Genomic DNA, 17,256 nt, shown 5'->3' on the forward strand with positions numbered 1-17,256 from the left:
TCGAGAAATGCAATTGTTCGTGACTAATGCACATCTCTACGTACAGCGTTTGCCTCTTATAGCACCTAAACCAAATACAGCACTCGTGGTTATATACTTATATCGATGACGTTCCTATACAAATACAACATTTCAAAGCAATTATGAACTATGCTTTCGTTGAGAATAAGGTGTCCAGGCCATGCATTTAATAGGGCCAACTACCAACAATAATATTTGGCACTCTAAGTATCTAAAACATGTCATTCATTCTCTCTATATATAGAGAACATGTAATGGCTTTTAGAATCACTCAGCCCCGCAAGTAGAATATATAACTTAAACCATTTATCAGAGTTGTTTAGTAAAACCATCAACCATGGCTTGCCCAATGATCCTTAAGCTCACATTTGTTGTGCTTGCATGTATGGTGGTGAGTGCACCCTATGCGGAAGCCGCCATATCATGTGGATTTGTTGTTAGCAAGGTGTCTCCTTGCATTCCCTACCTACGTGGAGGAGGCCCGATTCCTCCAGCTTGTTGCAACGGGGTCAGGACACTTAACGCTGCAGCACAGGGCACACCAGACCGCCAGACTGCGTGTAATTGCTTGAAGCAAGCGGCAGCTGGGATCTCTGGCATCAATCCTGGTTTTGCTGGCGGTCTGCCTGGCAGGTGTGGAGTCTCCATTCCTTATAAGATCAGTCCTTATACTGATTGCTCTAGGTATGTACTCTTCGCCTTTTATAATAATATTCGTCTATATTTGTCGATATGGGGACAGAGCATGAGAACAAGCAGGAATCTGGGTCTTGGGAAGGGGGGAAGGTATATGAGGGGGAAGTAGTGCATTACTCCAAATAGTTTCAGGAATCTTTTTACCAATTGAAGTATGTGTTTTATACACACAAACTCTTTTATACAACCTTGGCTGAGTGATGCTTCAATTCTAAGTCTCGTAAAGAAGGATTTAGCATCTGCATGATGAGGATATGACAGCCCCTGATGTATAGCATTCAATTCATAGCATGATGGGTGAAAAGGTTGCAGAACACCCTACTGCTTACTGCTTAGGAGCTCTGAGGCGATACTAGATGTCCCAAATATTGGTCCTTCCACCAGAAACATGCACTCGTATTATTATTATTTCTCCTCTTAAATTTGGATATTCTAGATAGCTATATTTTGAGATTTCAACAATATAATACTACTGGTAGGACCATGACTTTCTACGATATGGATTCTAATTAATTTGGTGTAATATTTTGTTGGCAGGGTGAGGTAAAAAAAAAGTACAGACGGGACAGATTCTACACACATCATCATCAGTACTAAATAAGATGGATATGTCCCATATAAGCTAGTGATCAGAGATTAGTGAAGAGTATTGTTATCCTCTGTCTATATTGTGTGTTTCCTCATTTGGTGTTCCCATGTAATACAATCGATATAATTATAGTTGTGTCCCGTTCAATTCTTATTTTGCTGTCATAATATATTTCACCGCCCTTCTTCGTTCTCTCTTACAATAATTCATATACAGGACCAGTGGACGGTTCTTCTTCATATATATATAATACACATACGAAATCTCAGCCAGAAAACCAACGTCCAATCTGACTGTACTATCTTAATTATTTGTCTTCTCCAAAACTGAAATGATCCTTCAAAAGTTCAAAGTATATATATGCATCTCATAGGATCTTATAGTAGGGCAATAGGGAGAAGAAAAGTAAAATATAAAAAAATTATTGCACCGTTTAGGCAATAATTACAAAAAATTAAGTCCACTATTAGATGAAAGGTATGCTGGCTATGGGGTTCGAACCCATGCGCACGTGTGTGCAGAAGATCTTAATTCTTCCCCTTAACCTCTCGGGCAAACCAGCCGAACGAAATTTATGCAATCAATATATTATTAGGCCATTACAAACAAACCAGTATTGGACAAAATCTCAAATTTAGAAACAAATACTAAATTGTGATAGATAACAATTTCAGCTGTGCAAATAATTATTCTCCTATGCTTGGGAAAAAGCCAAATTCAATTTGTTATATATCACATCTTAGTGGCGTGATAGTTGATATCCGACAACTCGAAAAACATGAACTTTGTTCGAAATTCAACTTATTTTTTGGAATTTTTGGCTAAGACTGTCGAAATGCAATGTAAGATTCGAGTAGAATAATTGAAAAACTAAGATTTAGTAAGAATTTTGGATATCGTTCAAAAGTGTTGTATATCGTTCAAAAGTGTTGTATATCGTTCAGTGTCTTTGAAGTTTGAACATATAATAAAGTAATAAACAGTTGGACACTTAGACCTAAAAAATCATTGAAGTTTTTTTTTATAGGAAAAAAAAAAAATCATTGTGGTCGTGATTATGGCTGTCAATGGATCGGCTTGGTTCGGGTTTTGAAAAATCCGAACCGATAAGAAAGTTAGGAACCTGAAACTGAACCGAACTGATAAGATATATTGCAAACCGAATCCGAACTGAAAACTATAAAATCAGTTAAATCTTAAATTAAATCAATTAATTTCAACCACACAATTAATAAACATATACAAGATTAATCATAAATATTACTAAAATGTCATCTTATCAGTTCGGGTTCATATCGGTTCGTTAGAGGGCAAACCCAAAACCAAACCAATATCTTATCGGTTCGGTTCGGTTCGGTTTCGGGTTGGTGGAAGGTAAACCAAATAACTAGAAACCAAACCATTTTTTATCAGTTTGGTTCAGGTCGGTTATCGAAACCCATTGATAGCCCTAGTTGTGATGGTCTCCGTGCTCAACACTTGTTAGATGCTATGAGTGGCGTTGCTGCTGCTATAGCTACAAACCTTATTGATGCCTTAACACTAGTGGTAAATCTCTAGTTGCAGGGTTGATGTCCTCAGGCTTTAACAGAATTTATCGATAGTGCTCCTCTGACTCCTCTCCTCAAACTAGATAATAACATTCGTCCTATAGTAGTGGGTATAGTTTGGCATCGGCTAGCGTCTAAGATTGCCATGAAAGGAGTTGTTGGGGACATGGTTCAGTAGCTTAAGGACTTTCAATTTGGAGTTGGTGTGTCAGGTGGAGCAGAAGCAATTCTTCATGTTGTTAACCATATGGTCTATAACAACAAAGATGACACCTCCCTCACCATGATGCTAGTGGATTTTCATAATGCATTTAATCTTGTTGGTTGGGAGACCTTGTTGAGAGAAGTTCGTGTTAGGTGCCCAACTATTTCTCCTTGGGTCAATTACTTGTACAACCAACCGGCTAGATTATACTTGGGGCAACATTACATATGGTTAGTTGGAGGTGTTCAACAAGGTGATGATCCCTTAGGGCCTCTTCTTTTTGCCTTGGTCTTACATCCACTGGTATTGTGTATCCATTCTGAATGCCAATTAGAGCTCCAAGCTTGGTACTTAGGTGATGGTACGTTGATTGGTGATATAGAACAAGTTGCAATTGCCATGCGTATCATTCAGGAAGCAGGTCCAACATTAGGGCTTGTACCTAACTTGAAGAAGACAGAGATCTTCTGGCCTTCTCTTGATTATCGATGGTCTAACCCATATTTGTTTCCCCTAGATATGCCACGATCTCAACCCGTATCGGAGTTAAATTGCTTGGTGGAGCAGTAAGTACAGATGTTTCATTTATTAGGAGTCTTGCTTGCAAATGGGTTGAGAAAACCCTTATTTTAATGAACTTATTTTCCCAGCTCAAAGACCCCTAATGTGAGCTAGTATTGTTACGAGCATGTGCAGGGTTAGCAAAACTTGTCTTCTCTCTTCGCACTTGCATGTCCACCATAATTTTTTAGAGAAGCAGCTGAGTTATTTGACCGCGGTCTTTGGAATGTTCTTCAGATCAAGCCATTGTAGTATCTTATGGCCCTGGGTTTGGTGATCTTCAGTGGCTCCTTTCCACACTCCCTTTGCACCTTGGTGGTCTTGGTATTTATTGTGCTACTAACATAGTCAATTTCAGTTTTGTGGCAATGCGAACTCCAATAAAAGAGCTTCGATCCAGAATCACATCCTAAGAAGTCATGCAAACACTCCTATGGGACAGGTTTTCGACAATGCCATAGTTGATTTACAGCTTTGTATACCTTATTACGACCTTAATACTCTAGCCACAACAACAACCGTCCCTTCTAAACCACAACAGATTTTGGCAGAAGCTTATTACGACATGGTTATCTCTGGTCTTGAGATGGAATTTGAGTTGTCAACTCACCAAAAAGATGTCATTGGATGCATACATTCAAATCATGCATATGATTTCCTCCTAGCAATTCCAATTGAGGGTCTTGGCCAGCACATGACACTAGTTGAGTACCAGGACATCCTACGTTACCGCTTCATGATCCCATTGTACAAGGATGGTGATCGTTGTCGAACATGTAAGAAAAACGGATTAGATGCTTTTGGAGATCACGCTTCACATTGTAGGTATTTTCCTGATTTCAAATATCGTCATGACCATGTACGTGATATTTTGTATGATGTTATTTGGCGGGCAGGAGTGCAAGTGAAAAAAGAGGCCCCTGTCAATTTTCTAAAGACCCAGCTGATGGTAGATCGTCACTTCAACCGACAGATGTCCTGATCTATAACTTATTAGAGGGTAGCATGTTTGTGTGGATGTTATGGGTGTCTCCGCTATGGTAGGGTTTGGCAATGGAGTGTTTGAGGTAGGGCATGTGTAGTGTTCTGGGAAAACTCTCTAAAATCACTAAGATTGAACTACTGTTTGAATGAATATTTAAGATTGAGATGATGTAAAACTGAGCTTTTGTATTGATTAACAATGGCGATTACAAAGTCTCTCTCTCTCTCTCTCTCTCGTTTTACAAGTCTTTCTCTAATGAATCGAATCTCCTTTCTTTCTCTTCATCTTCGTTTTATATAGTCCTCCAACTATAGTGGTGCTCAATCCTATCCTGACGCGTGTCCATTTCCCACTATTCTCCTTTCTTTTCCCGCTTGTTCCTGCAACATAAGCACTTATGCGCAAGATATCGATATCTCAAATTATTTACAATATTTGGGCTGGAATATTGGATTGACGATATTTACCCATGGGCAGCTAATAGTACAGCGGCAATGAAGATGGAGAAACATGAAACAGCGTGCAAGGCCAACCAACATCGGTTTATTGCACTTACCTTTAACACTTTTGGGTTTCTGCCATTAGAGTTAATAGAACTTCTCAGAAAATTACAACAAGTAATGGATAGTAACGTGATGACGACTGGTTCCAATGAATTTGTATTTAGGCGGATTGGTTTCGCTATCTAAAAGGGGCATGCGGCGCAATTTGTAGCGCGTTTGACCCCTTCTTGCGGCACAATTTGTAGCGCGCTTGTGTATTATCTCTTTTCTTCGTTGACTGAAAAAAAAAAAAAAAAAAAAAACTGTGTATGATCTCTTTTGGATATCAAATAAAATATATTCTTAAAAAAAAAACATTAAAGTCATGGGATCTTAAATCCGTACACAAAATTTGGTGGTCCTAAACCATTTGCTAGTCGAGTGCTCGATTCATTCTGTGACGTACTCACATAGTCACATACACATTCTGGGATTGGTAACCGACAAGGTAAAACAGTGACTTAAACAGAGATTCTCTTTGTTGTTTCATTGTGATTTCTCAAGTCTTTCTTAATTTCATTTACACCTAGTCAGCTACCTACTTATTTTCAAGGTTGTTCTCAGTTCTCACCATCTCACCTCGGAAAAGGTATATTTTACCCTAGATTTTTTTGCATAGACTGATCTGATGAATTTAATACCTTTGAACCTATGTGTGGACAGTCAAGAAATTTTATTTTCCTACGTTTCAAGTTTCGACAATGTTGTAAGTTCAATTGAAGAAACAAAATGTAGCACACAGCTAAAGTATGTTTGCGCATTATCTTGATTTTGCGATATAACAAAAAAGCTATACTACCTATCAGCTACGAATCTACGATAAGAAAAAATCTAGCTCGCAATCTACGTTGAGCGATTGATAACATGCTAGGGCCTAGTGGTGGGGGGGTTTACAGTCCGTTTCATGCGCTTCACATCAACAGATGGTGAAAGCTAACCAGTTACTAACTTTGGTAGGGCTAAAAGGATTAAGGAAAGATGGAGACATTTGTCTGTGTATGCTTGTGTAAGACTGTGTAAGACTGTCAGGTGGTGGTGTACTGTTGCCTTTGTTATATTGTGTTCCAGGCGCTCAGCTTGTGTCACTACATTAAAGTATTAAACTACTTTTACATACCTGTGCATGTAGTGTGTGGAATCTAAATTCTAAAGTATGCAGGCAGGCCTGGCTAACAGCTTGAACTACCTAATAGCAAGGTCTAAAATATCGATATCAATGAATATATCGGTATACCTAAAACCGATATATATTGGATATATCGGATATTTCGGATATATTCATTTTTTTGATAATCAGTCCAAACTATTTAAAATATCGAAAATATAATATCGGAAATATCGGATATATATTGGAAATATATTAAAAATATCGGATTTATATTTTAAAATAGTCAAAAATTAATCGATATATATCGATTATATCGGAAATATCGATTATATTGGCGATATAAAATTTTATATCGGAAATTCCGATATATATAAAAAAAAAAAAATTCTATATTCGGTGGATATATATCGAAAATATCGATATCGGTGTTAAAAATACCAATATATATCGAATATATCGGATATATCGACGATATTTTGGTCCATGCCTCAGAGGCTCTATTTTCAAGACACCATAGAGAGAGTTGTGCTATGTTTTTGGTCGCCGCGTTAAGCGACTTGTGTCAACGCTCAAACAACTGCATTTTTTGTCAAGCTAAATTCAATTAGTGCTATATAGCTAACACTTGAACTTCGGTATAACATTCCGCCTTTGACCAATAACCCATTTTAAGTTTTAGAGCGAAAAATACCTTGAAAGTGTCACACTTTTTACTTTGGCTTTGCCATTTAGCATTCTGTCAACGATATGCTGACTTGTCAATATTTTTTTTTATACGTTCCTCCCCTCATTCATCTATGGGTACCCTTCATCTAATAGGCAGATAAATTTGACTGTATAAAACTCTTTCCACATCAGCTCCTGGCCTCCTACATGCTCTCACTCTCACCTCACGTGCTTTCTTGTATATAAACCAACACCAAAAATCCCTTTTCGTATCCTACAGTAAAAAAAACCCTTTTAAAGCTATCTGATATGATTTTAGAAGCGGCATGAAAAAACTTCAACTGCTCATTTAGAAGGGGCGTGAAATCTGCACGGTGTTCAACTGCTCACTTCAATTATGTAAAATACAATTTAATGGAGATGAAATTACTCATTAAAGCTATCTGATATTTTTAAAAAATTAGAACTAAACTGCCAGATACCGAATAAGAAGTTCACCGACGAAAAGCAAAAAATATATAAAAGTAGCACTACTGCATTCCCCATCACTGTCCATAGAGACCATTTAAAGGGACCAGTCTCAATCTTCACTTGTCTTCTACAATCTTTAAGTGTACCGCAAACTTGCATCAAACCGGTAACTGCAAAGCGTCTTTCCATTGATTATTTGTCATGCTTCTCTCCTTGGTGTTGCTTCCTTGAAAATTAGATAGATACTTCTCTTGTGACTTGGTCATTAGAGACCTATTTTCATGCATTCTGTACGCCTGCTATCATGCAACAAGCCTTCACAATGTTGCACTGGTGCCTAAATGCTCGTGGCCATGGCTAAGTCCACCCTTGATCGTCAAAAAGCTTGCGCATGTACAAAGCATTTCGAACTGATGATTCCAGGGATCCGTTATGACCTCATTGACTTGATCCCTCAATAGTGTGATGACCCTCTTCCATTCAAGATTTCATCGCCTGAAATAGATAATTCAAAGTCAGTCCTCCTGCCCACTATCAGAATTCAAGATAAAATATACACCCTCTGACAGTAAATTTTATTTTGATCATTCCTATTTTAATATAGCTAATGCATATGTTTATACAGCAATTACATAAACATCAAGAATTTGACAGTCCACAGTGCATACAGCCATGATATCTAAACTCAATACTACAACTCATTAAATATGGGGGTGTCCCGTGTGGAAGGGCACTCGTTAAATGGTTCAAAGGTATGCCGTGGATAACAAACTAATGACACCCAAGAGCTCTTATTTGGTCATGAAATCTAAATTTCAAAACATTAAAGAATATTTTCGTGAATTGGGTGCAGGGTCCAGTGAGTTCATGGCTGGTGTCAAAACTTTCATAAAGTGATCAAAGCTCATTCTGTAGAATCAAATTAATTTATTGGCCATTCTTGTCATGTGGTTGCCTGAGCACATATAATTAATCACTGGTTTTAGATACTACTTTAAATTTTGATGTAGGAGCAAGTTCAGGCCAGCACACTAACCAAAGTTATTAGATATAGTTGCAGTTGAATAAGTTTATGCTAATGATGGTATACCAAAGTAACTTGGCCAAACCTACTTTAAAAGTTAATTTAAGAAAGAGAACCACAAATAATTACTCCACAGAAACTGAACCAATATATCTGATCAATTCCAAATCAGACCAAATTTGATGTTTAAAAGATAGAACTTTGCATTACACTTAAGAATTTGGTGGCACTTCGTCTCAGCTCACTGCCTCAGGTCACTGGTTTATAAAAGGATTGTTTCTAACCCCAAGAAACACTATCACGGGGAAAAGAACACAAGCTAATCTCAGATCTCAATCTTTGGTACCTCAAAATAGGTAATTGTAATCAGTAAAGATAATGCAGAGGTACCTTATGGAACTCAAAGATATTGATACAATTCATAAAGAGGAATAACATAGCTGTACGCTTCCGCTTCATGTTTTTGATCCCAAAGGAACCTCAAATAAGTTAGACCTTTATCCCTATGTTTCGACACTTATGTCTTAAAAGCATCTCCCCGTCTATTAAACATGCCACTTGATACTTGCCATGTAACTAACAAAGATCATCATTGTCAGGGGAATGGCAAAATACACTCACCAACCCGATAGTACATTTTTTTGATAAATAAAGTATATTTCAACCATCCTAAGATCATTTCCTTGGCATCAAATACACTAAGTGTGTGATTGGATGTCACCTTTCAGAAAGGTGTTCTATTCAAATTCCCTTTTTTTTTTTTTCCTATTAAATTCTCCGGTGGTCGATTCAATTTCGTTATTTTATACTCAGATCAATTGTTTACGAAAAAGGATATAGGATTGTTCCTAGTTGCACCCATAAATTTCCATAAAAAATTGAAAAAAAAGAAGGTATGGAAAAAAGGGGGCTGAAAGTACAACAGAATTTAGCAGCTTAACAATCAATATTGTGATTTGTGACAAACTCTCAAAAACTAGATATGAGTGGTGAAAACCAATTTCTATTTTGCCATAATAGATTCGGGAAAATTCTCGAAGGGAGACAAATTTCTACATCGTACATTCATACCTACCTTGCATACGTGAAAATTTAAAACTGCTTGGTTTTGAGATAAACATGGCACAAGATCACCAGTAAGTAAGAAAAACATGACATTTGAGGAAAGACAAAAATATATCATTCAAAGACTTGCATTCCGATTGTATCCTGCAATACAGGGTACACCCTGTTTTTAATCATAAGGAGAAAACAATATATAGTATCAGTTTTACTAAGATAAGGCAGGTATATCTATTATACAATGTTGATAACATGTGACACCAATACCACAGAGAATTGCAAACTTGACTAAATGGAAAAAGCATAAACTTGTGACTAAACAGATGAATAATAAAAAACTTAAAATTTACTTTTAAGTAAATCACGAGAGTATAGAATAGAGTTTAAATAAGTGAGACTGAACTATCTCTGTACCTTGCTAAAGTTCCTCCCCATTCATATCCGTTTCAAGTAAAATCTTTTCCCAGCGATCTATGAGACTATGAGAAGATGAAAGCTGATTCCTTAAAGTACCATTTTCCATTGTCAAATTATCGATCTCCTTCTTTAATTCCAGAATATGCTGTTCTTGCTGATTCCTTAGTATACTAATTTCACTTTTCAGGTCATCGTTCTCCTTCTTTGATTCCACAAGCTGCATTTCTAGCACTGTCTGAGCTCTTAAGTTAACCTCCTGCGTGTAAAACTTATGTCTAGTTTAAGCAAGACTAGTTCTAGTATGTACACAAAAGTTTAATAATGAGAAGAAAGAGATAAGCTCACATCTCCAGCTGTACCACTTGTGGAAGCAGACACTGATCTGGATAGATGCTCTATACTGTCTTGTTGAACCTCCAGTGCATTTTCTATTAGAGCATTGTCTGAATCTTCACACTCTATCACATGCTCTTCTAATGCTAAAGTTCTAACTCCCACTTTTCCTTCCTGTGAAAAAAAAGTAATTGTACTTTAAGGAATAGATATAAGTATAAGACATATGGATGAAACAAACCAACCAACCACATCAGCTGCATCACTTGTAGAGTACAGTGATGTTGATGAAATCTCTACATTTTCATTTTGCATTTGCAGCAAGTCTCTGATGATGTCAATATTTGACTCCTCGGATGTTGGCTGTAACCTCCAGACTATCTGAATAAAATACTAGACAAATTACCATCTTGACTTACAAATAAAGTGTTAGCATGCAAAGCGTACCAATATGAACAAATAAAGTTCCATTCTCAATCTTCCATAGCCACCAAAGTATGAAATCACAAAACCAGTGATCTTTTATCAACAGTTGTTGACTATGTGTTATGTATGCACTTACGCATAATTGCAAACAAACGATTTTGCTAGAACATATTGACACGGTTTAAAGTTTAAACATTGTGGACCACCTTTTGCATTTTTATTTTATTTGGTAGGCAATACTGCAATACTACAGAAGGCTCACACCAGCCTGCACCATTGTGCAGATAGGACAGATGGGTCAGCCAAATGGTGGTCAACATGGTCACATATGGGCAAGGCCCACACTCATTCAGTCATTTGCATGACATCACAAGAAATTCCATCATTGTGATTTGAACAGCAAACATTTTGGTATACAATTAATTATACTTGAGCTCCTAATCAAGATACATGACTCACAACCAATTCATGATCTCTGCACAATGCTCATTACGACCATATAAAGTAACAGAAACAAAACTTCAAATACCTGATTGCCCTGTAGTTCCTCAAATTTAGTGGTGAACCACTCCCGACGACGAGAGCTACTGTTTTGCCACCTAGTAGAACGAGGAAATGTCAAGTTGCATGACGTTAAACCAGGACGTCCAACATCAATGTGTTCAAAACTCCACATCTGTAAAGAAAGTATAGAGGAATCATTAAAGCAAAATATGATTGAATAACAAGGTTATGAATGTGGATAATTACCTGGAGAAAAATGAGACAACCGCCCATGTAGCGTAACTCTTCACTTTTATATCTGTATATCCATTCAAACAGGTCATCAAGAACAGCTTTTCCCCATGCAAACTGGGGCACCCTTTCTAGGTTCTTCAGAAGCAAAAGATAACGAGAATCAACTGTTCCAGAATCATTTGGAACAAGAACTGTCCCAAGAGTAAATAACAGAAAACTCCTAACAAAATCTTCAGTTACATCTGTTTTAAGAGAATCTAATCTCTTCTCAAGATAACCTACTGAGATGCTCCTCTTTTGTACAGTGGCACCATACTCTTTTTCAATAACTGACATGGGCAAGTCCTCCTCTAGTACAACAGGCTTGCCCGTTACTTGGAGACCTAAAATCAAGGCAACATCCATTAAGAGGATTTCTAGTTTTCCAGGTGGAAGTTGAAAGGATTTATCTTCACAATCCCATCTTTCCAACAATTCAACTAAAAGAACTTTGCTTAAGATTTGAGAGTGCATGTCAAGGAGATGACCAAATCCCACACTATTTATCTTGTTTCTTTGGTCTTCTGAAAGTTTCTTCACTCTTTTGATAAAGGAAGATAATGAATACTTAGTATTGAAGCTCGAAACCTGCATCCAGCACAAGTTCAAACAAAGCCAACAATCAAAATTCGAGAAAAGTGCGCATCGACATATATGTACATCTGCAGCCGTTGTTGGGAAATGCCATCTGCACTCTAAAATGCCTTCTCCTATAGTGCAAATGCCCATTCAAACTTCCCAGTACTTACTTTTTACTTTGATTTTCTTCGACCAGAAAACCAATCAAATTTAATTTATTACCAAGTGATAGAAAAGTTTAGAACATTAATGAACTAAAGCAGTCATGAAATACTACACAGATGCAGCTCTTTGCATAATGAAATTATTCAGACCAAGTCATAAAACCATTCAAAAACATCTCCAACGGTGTCCAGGGGTACACAAAGAACAACCATCTGTCCACTTTCAGAAACACACTACAAAATTCCTACCAGGGTCATATCCACGGCTCAAACTCGGTGTGCCTATTAAATTAAGGGAAAACTTTTGGTAAAGAGGATCTCCAACCATGGAGATCATCTTAGTAGGGTGATGGGTGGTGTTAATGTAAGTGTAAACACTGTATAACTTTTCGAATTTGATTAGAAACATTCAAACGAGTTTACCCAACCAACCTTGGAACAAATATGCTTAAAACGCAAAATGAAATAACATTACCATGTCTTCTCACCAACTAGTATACAACAAAGCCAAATGGTCCGGTGTTAATTCAAATATCTGCAACACCATAACCATATGAATGAAGTTATACACACATACAGAACACCTAGACTATATTATGGCATTTTATTTGTTTGAAACTCGTTATTTTCGTAATAATAGACAATAATGTTCTTTTTAAGCTGAAGCTATTTAATTTCTATACATATTCCAAAGAAGCAATGTATATAAAATAATTAGACTAATTAAGTAACAAAACCCTAATACAAATAATAAACCAGAAATTCCATTCAGAGAAAATTAGCAAATGTTACTGAAATAAGGATGTCAATTTTTTATGTAAAAGGCTACTTACAATAAAGTTGGTTGATAGTACGATGCGTAAGCAAGGGAGAATGTGATGTGAAAAACGTGACACGGAGAAAGAAAGAGAATGTTTTTTTTTTTAAGAAGAAGAAGAAGATAATGTAATGTGATAAATGAGCGGGAAACAAATGAAAATGGGCAAAAGGAAGAAGATAAAAGAGGAGTTTGGTGGGAAGAGGAAGAGTATGAAACAAGTCACTCACTCAATAAACATTAAACAACGCCTTCTTTTCGATTCTATTTTTGGTGAAATATGTCGCAGAATTTGAAAATTTGACCACTTGCTTCCTTGTAGATAAACTTGTATGGTTATGGCTGTTATGTTTGTTTGCTTGGATATAGTTTTGACATTTGAGTGTGCTGCCGTGCTGGTAGTCACCATTCAAAACTAACAAAAAGGATGCAAATTTGTTGTTATTTCAAACCTGAAAAAAGTGGACAATAAGACACAGCTCTATGGAGTTTTGTCAATGAAAACAGTTGGTGCCAATTCAAACTTTCATGTCATTTCGAAATTTAAAAAACTGAGGAAAAAAATCATTATCCCATCAAAGACCATTAATACTGAGAAGTGGAAAATGCTCCCAATGACCCACGTCAACCCCCCTTTTTTCTCTAATACTGACACATCAGATTTTACATAAAAAAAAGAATTATATGCCATTTTTGGCGATTTCAATTGTTCATAATCCAAAATAGATAAAAACTTCTTTCTATATTTTTTTTTTCAATTCTACAAAACACTCCCAACTCTCCAAAAAAAAAATTCATTTCTTCAAACCCTCTCTTTTATTCTTCTCTTCTTCCAAAATTAAACGACGTAAAAAGATTTACTTTGATGGCTTCCTAGGTCAAGGGATTTTCAGGGTGTCAGCCCGAACCGTTTTGATGGGCATGGAAATTATAGCATTGGTATACGAGAGCAAGGTGTCTTTCCAGAGATCCATTATGATGCCCTTGGTAAACCAAGGGGGATGGATGTTTGCATAACCACCACAGCGAAAACTGATAAAGAAGGTCAAAAGCTACTTGCACTCATGGGGATGCCATTCAAACAGGGTGAAAGCTAAACTACTGTAGTTCGCAAAAAGAAGTTGAAGAAACATCATTTTGATTCCAAATATAAAGGAAGGAGGTAAAAGTGAAGAGTGTTTATGTTGTACTTTTTGTGTATTCTTGAATTTTCCAATGTGATGTTCTTTCAAACAAATTGTGTGAAAGAAAACAAATAGTTATGGTTTCCTCAAGTAGTTAAATTTAAAAGATACTCCAAACCTTTAGCAGTTTTGCTTTTGTCTTGGTAAGTGTGTTGTAAGAGGAATTTTAAGTGTTGGAGGTGTTAGTTCTACATTGAAATTATAGACAAAAGAGAGAAGGCATCACTACATTAGATGTCAGTATTAGTATCTCGGGGTACTACAACAACAGCCAATGTGGGTTTTTCGTTAGCACGTCTAGGTTTCTCAGTTGTTGCCACAGATGCTGACATGGGTCTTCGAAATCTCGATTTTATGTATTTCAAAACCGAGATCGAAATTACCCCTGGGGTTTGGAGGAAAAGCTTTTGAAATCCAAATTCTAAGCCCAGACTCAGATAACAACAACAATAGTAGTAGTTGTAGTTCATCTTCAATTAGGGAACAACAACAAGCTTTGGTTCCAGAATCACATATACTACAATGGAAAAACTTGATTGATACTATAAAGAAGAAATCGATGGTCGTGTTGTCATCATCGCGGTTTTCGCTTCGGGTGTCGATCCAACTGCAGATGGTTTAAAACTCACGTCAGATGGGAAACCCAAAATTCTAGACGTTCTCGATTGGAACATACATTAGAATCTTTTTTTTTAAGCATCTTACTTTGTTTTAGTATTAATAAAGAAATATTGTTGTTGAAGGTATGATTTAGCAGACTTGCACAAAGGAAATGGATGCGTATGCATGTTGCATCTATTACCACACCAATGAGTTTGATTTGTGTCGCAGAGAGGAGCAAAAGTTTGATAACGCGTGCCCGTTCCCTGTATGCTATCGTGTTTTTATATTCCTTTGTTGCCAATAATATGTTTTGTTTTTTTATGCATTGGATATTAAATGACCATATCTATATTTGCGCTATACATTATGTGATTCTAATGCAAATGGTTCTGTTGTCTTGGTTTGATTTTTTTTTTCCCTGTTTCTGCAGGATTTTAAATGTTCAAAAAGGCAGGACATGGAGTTGCAAAAGCCTCCTCTGGGTAGAAGTGTTTGGCCTATCCCGGATCGTAAAGTTATGCCTGCAATGGTATTGAAAATGTGTCAGAATTGTTTTTTTTTCCTCTCCCGCATCTAAATCTCAGTATGTCAAATTATATATTGGGGAGCAATATCTCCCTGCTACAACATAGTTCTCATTTTTGTTACCTGACTAGAAGCCGTTTTCCTTTCTTTCTAATGTATCGTACTTAACCGGTGCAATTCAAAATTGGGTTTCTTTACGAAATTGATCATAAACAAATGCCCTTAAAATTCCGAACTCAACTTGAAGCCATTCGAGCAGTCATGGTTAGAATAAGAATAAAAAAAACAACATTAGTTCTTCTTCACTATCTCTACCAATATTTTAGAAATAATTTTGGAGGTTTCTGTTACTTACAGTGTGTGAAATTGGGCGATCTAATTTAACGTGTATATCATGTTTCCTAACACACTCTCTGTGCGTGCGTATTTCAGTAATATGAATCCCAAGGGTGTAAATCTCCAAGGAAGAATCTTCCCTGACCTAGATGAAGAGTCTGTTATGAGTTTCTGACGATATCCTTTTCAAATACCGTTCAAACAATCGATCCAACTGTTTAAGAGGGACCAAGTAGATAGCTTCCCTGGGCAAATTTTGCCATAAAACGAATATATCCGTTCAGATATATCAGTTGTAGTCCATTGGTATATCGATCTTTTGGGACTTATTCAAATAGGTTTTCTGGGAAAACTTCTTGAACGGATCTTAATTTTTCTGACCCATGCTTACATTAGTTTTCCTTGAGAGGGTTGGGTAGAGATGCCTGTAGCATACTAAATTTTTTGCACAGTTAGTCCACCTGCAGATGGGTAAGGCCCGTTTTCTGAGATATGGGGAGTTAAACCCCAGAGAATGATATGCACCAAAAAAGTTTTCTTCCCATTTTCGAACCAAGTCAAAGAGAAACAGAGGAAGTTTTATCGTCATTACCATAACTTCTATGTTCTATCCCCCAAACAATAATGTAAAATTTTAATTTTTGCCTATAGTGTTATTTACGTTTTTTTGTTTGCTCTTCTAAGATTTTGTTTTATGAACCTGTGATAATACTTAGGAATGCATTTGCTTGGTTAGTTGGATTGGAGCCATAGTTAGAATGGAGAAGAAGGCAAAGATTGTTCTCCCAGACGAGATCATTGAGAAGATACTCACATTACTACTTGTCAAGTCTCTTCTACAATTCAGGTGTGTATCGAAACCATGGGCGTGCGTTACTTGACAATCGTATTTTTGTTGATTTTCACCTTATTCAATCTAAAGACAAAAAACCATCTTCAAAGAACTATTTTTGTTGATCGAGATTTCAACCTACACTCATTAGATTTGGAAACAAATACAATTAAAAGAGCTCTTTGCATGGATGCGCTCCTTGCCTCCTCTCTCTCGGTATCAAATGCTGGTAATTTTTTTGTTTTAACATATATATTTTGTTTCATCTACCAAAATGAAAGACTATTTAAGTGAAGAACATGAAATTTATGGAAGTCAATCATAAAAAATGACTCAATTAGAAATTCAGCTGGATTTCACGCCATAAGATACATGAAAGATTCACACTTTTGAAATTGAGGACTTCAATTATAGAGAGCTTATGCAGAAACGTCAACAGATTGAAGAACAACATGGACAAATGGAAAACTTGAATAAGGGAATTGAAGATTTAAGGGAGATTTTAAGGGAATTGAAGATTTAAGTTTGGGAGATTTTATAGTAAAAAATATGAACAAATATCATGAACTTACTAAGTTTCATTTTACCCATGCTATTTTTGATTTAAAATGTGCCAAGAAAATACTTTGTTAGCTTTGCAATTTTCTTTTTCGTCTCGAGTTTTCAATGGCCCCGTGCAATGGCAAAAGTGGTAAGTTTGCATAATAATGGATTGTCTATTTAAAAACTCTATAGTGATATTTAGGATCGATCTAAGGTTATTTTATAGGTACAACTCCAAAC

General features: G+C 36.5%; 1 protein-coding gene across 1 annotated transcript; it reads left to right on the forward strand.

Annotated features, from left to right (window-relative positions):
* The first annotated feature begins 261 nt into the window (after positions 1-261).
* LOC147490218 (non-specific lipid-transfer protein 1-like) lies at positions 262-1,457 on the forward strand. The gene is made up of 2 exons (XM_086571673.1): positions 262-705; positions 1,255-1,457. The coding sequence occupies exons 1-2, from the start codon at positions 359-361 to the stop codon at positions 1,262-1,264; spliced, it is 357 nt and encodes a 118-aa protein (XP_086427799.1). The 5' UTR covers positions 262-358; the 3' UTR covers positions 1,265-1,457.
* The last annotated feature ends 15,799 nt before the right edge of the window (positions 1,458-17,256 follow it).

The sequence above is a fragment of the Coptis chinensis genome, chromosome 7, assembly GCF_015680905.1.
Source record: "Coptis chinensis isolate HL-2020 chromosome 7, ASM1568090v1, whole genome shotgun sequence".
In the NCBI taxonomy this organism is placed as follows: domain Eukaryota; kingdom Viridiplantae; phylum Streptophyta; class Magnoliopsida; order Ranunculales; family Ranunculaceae; genus Coptis; species Coptis chinensis.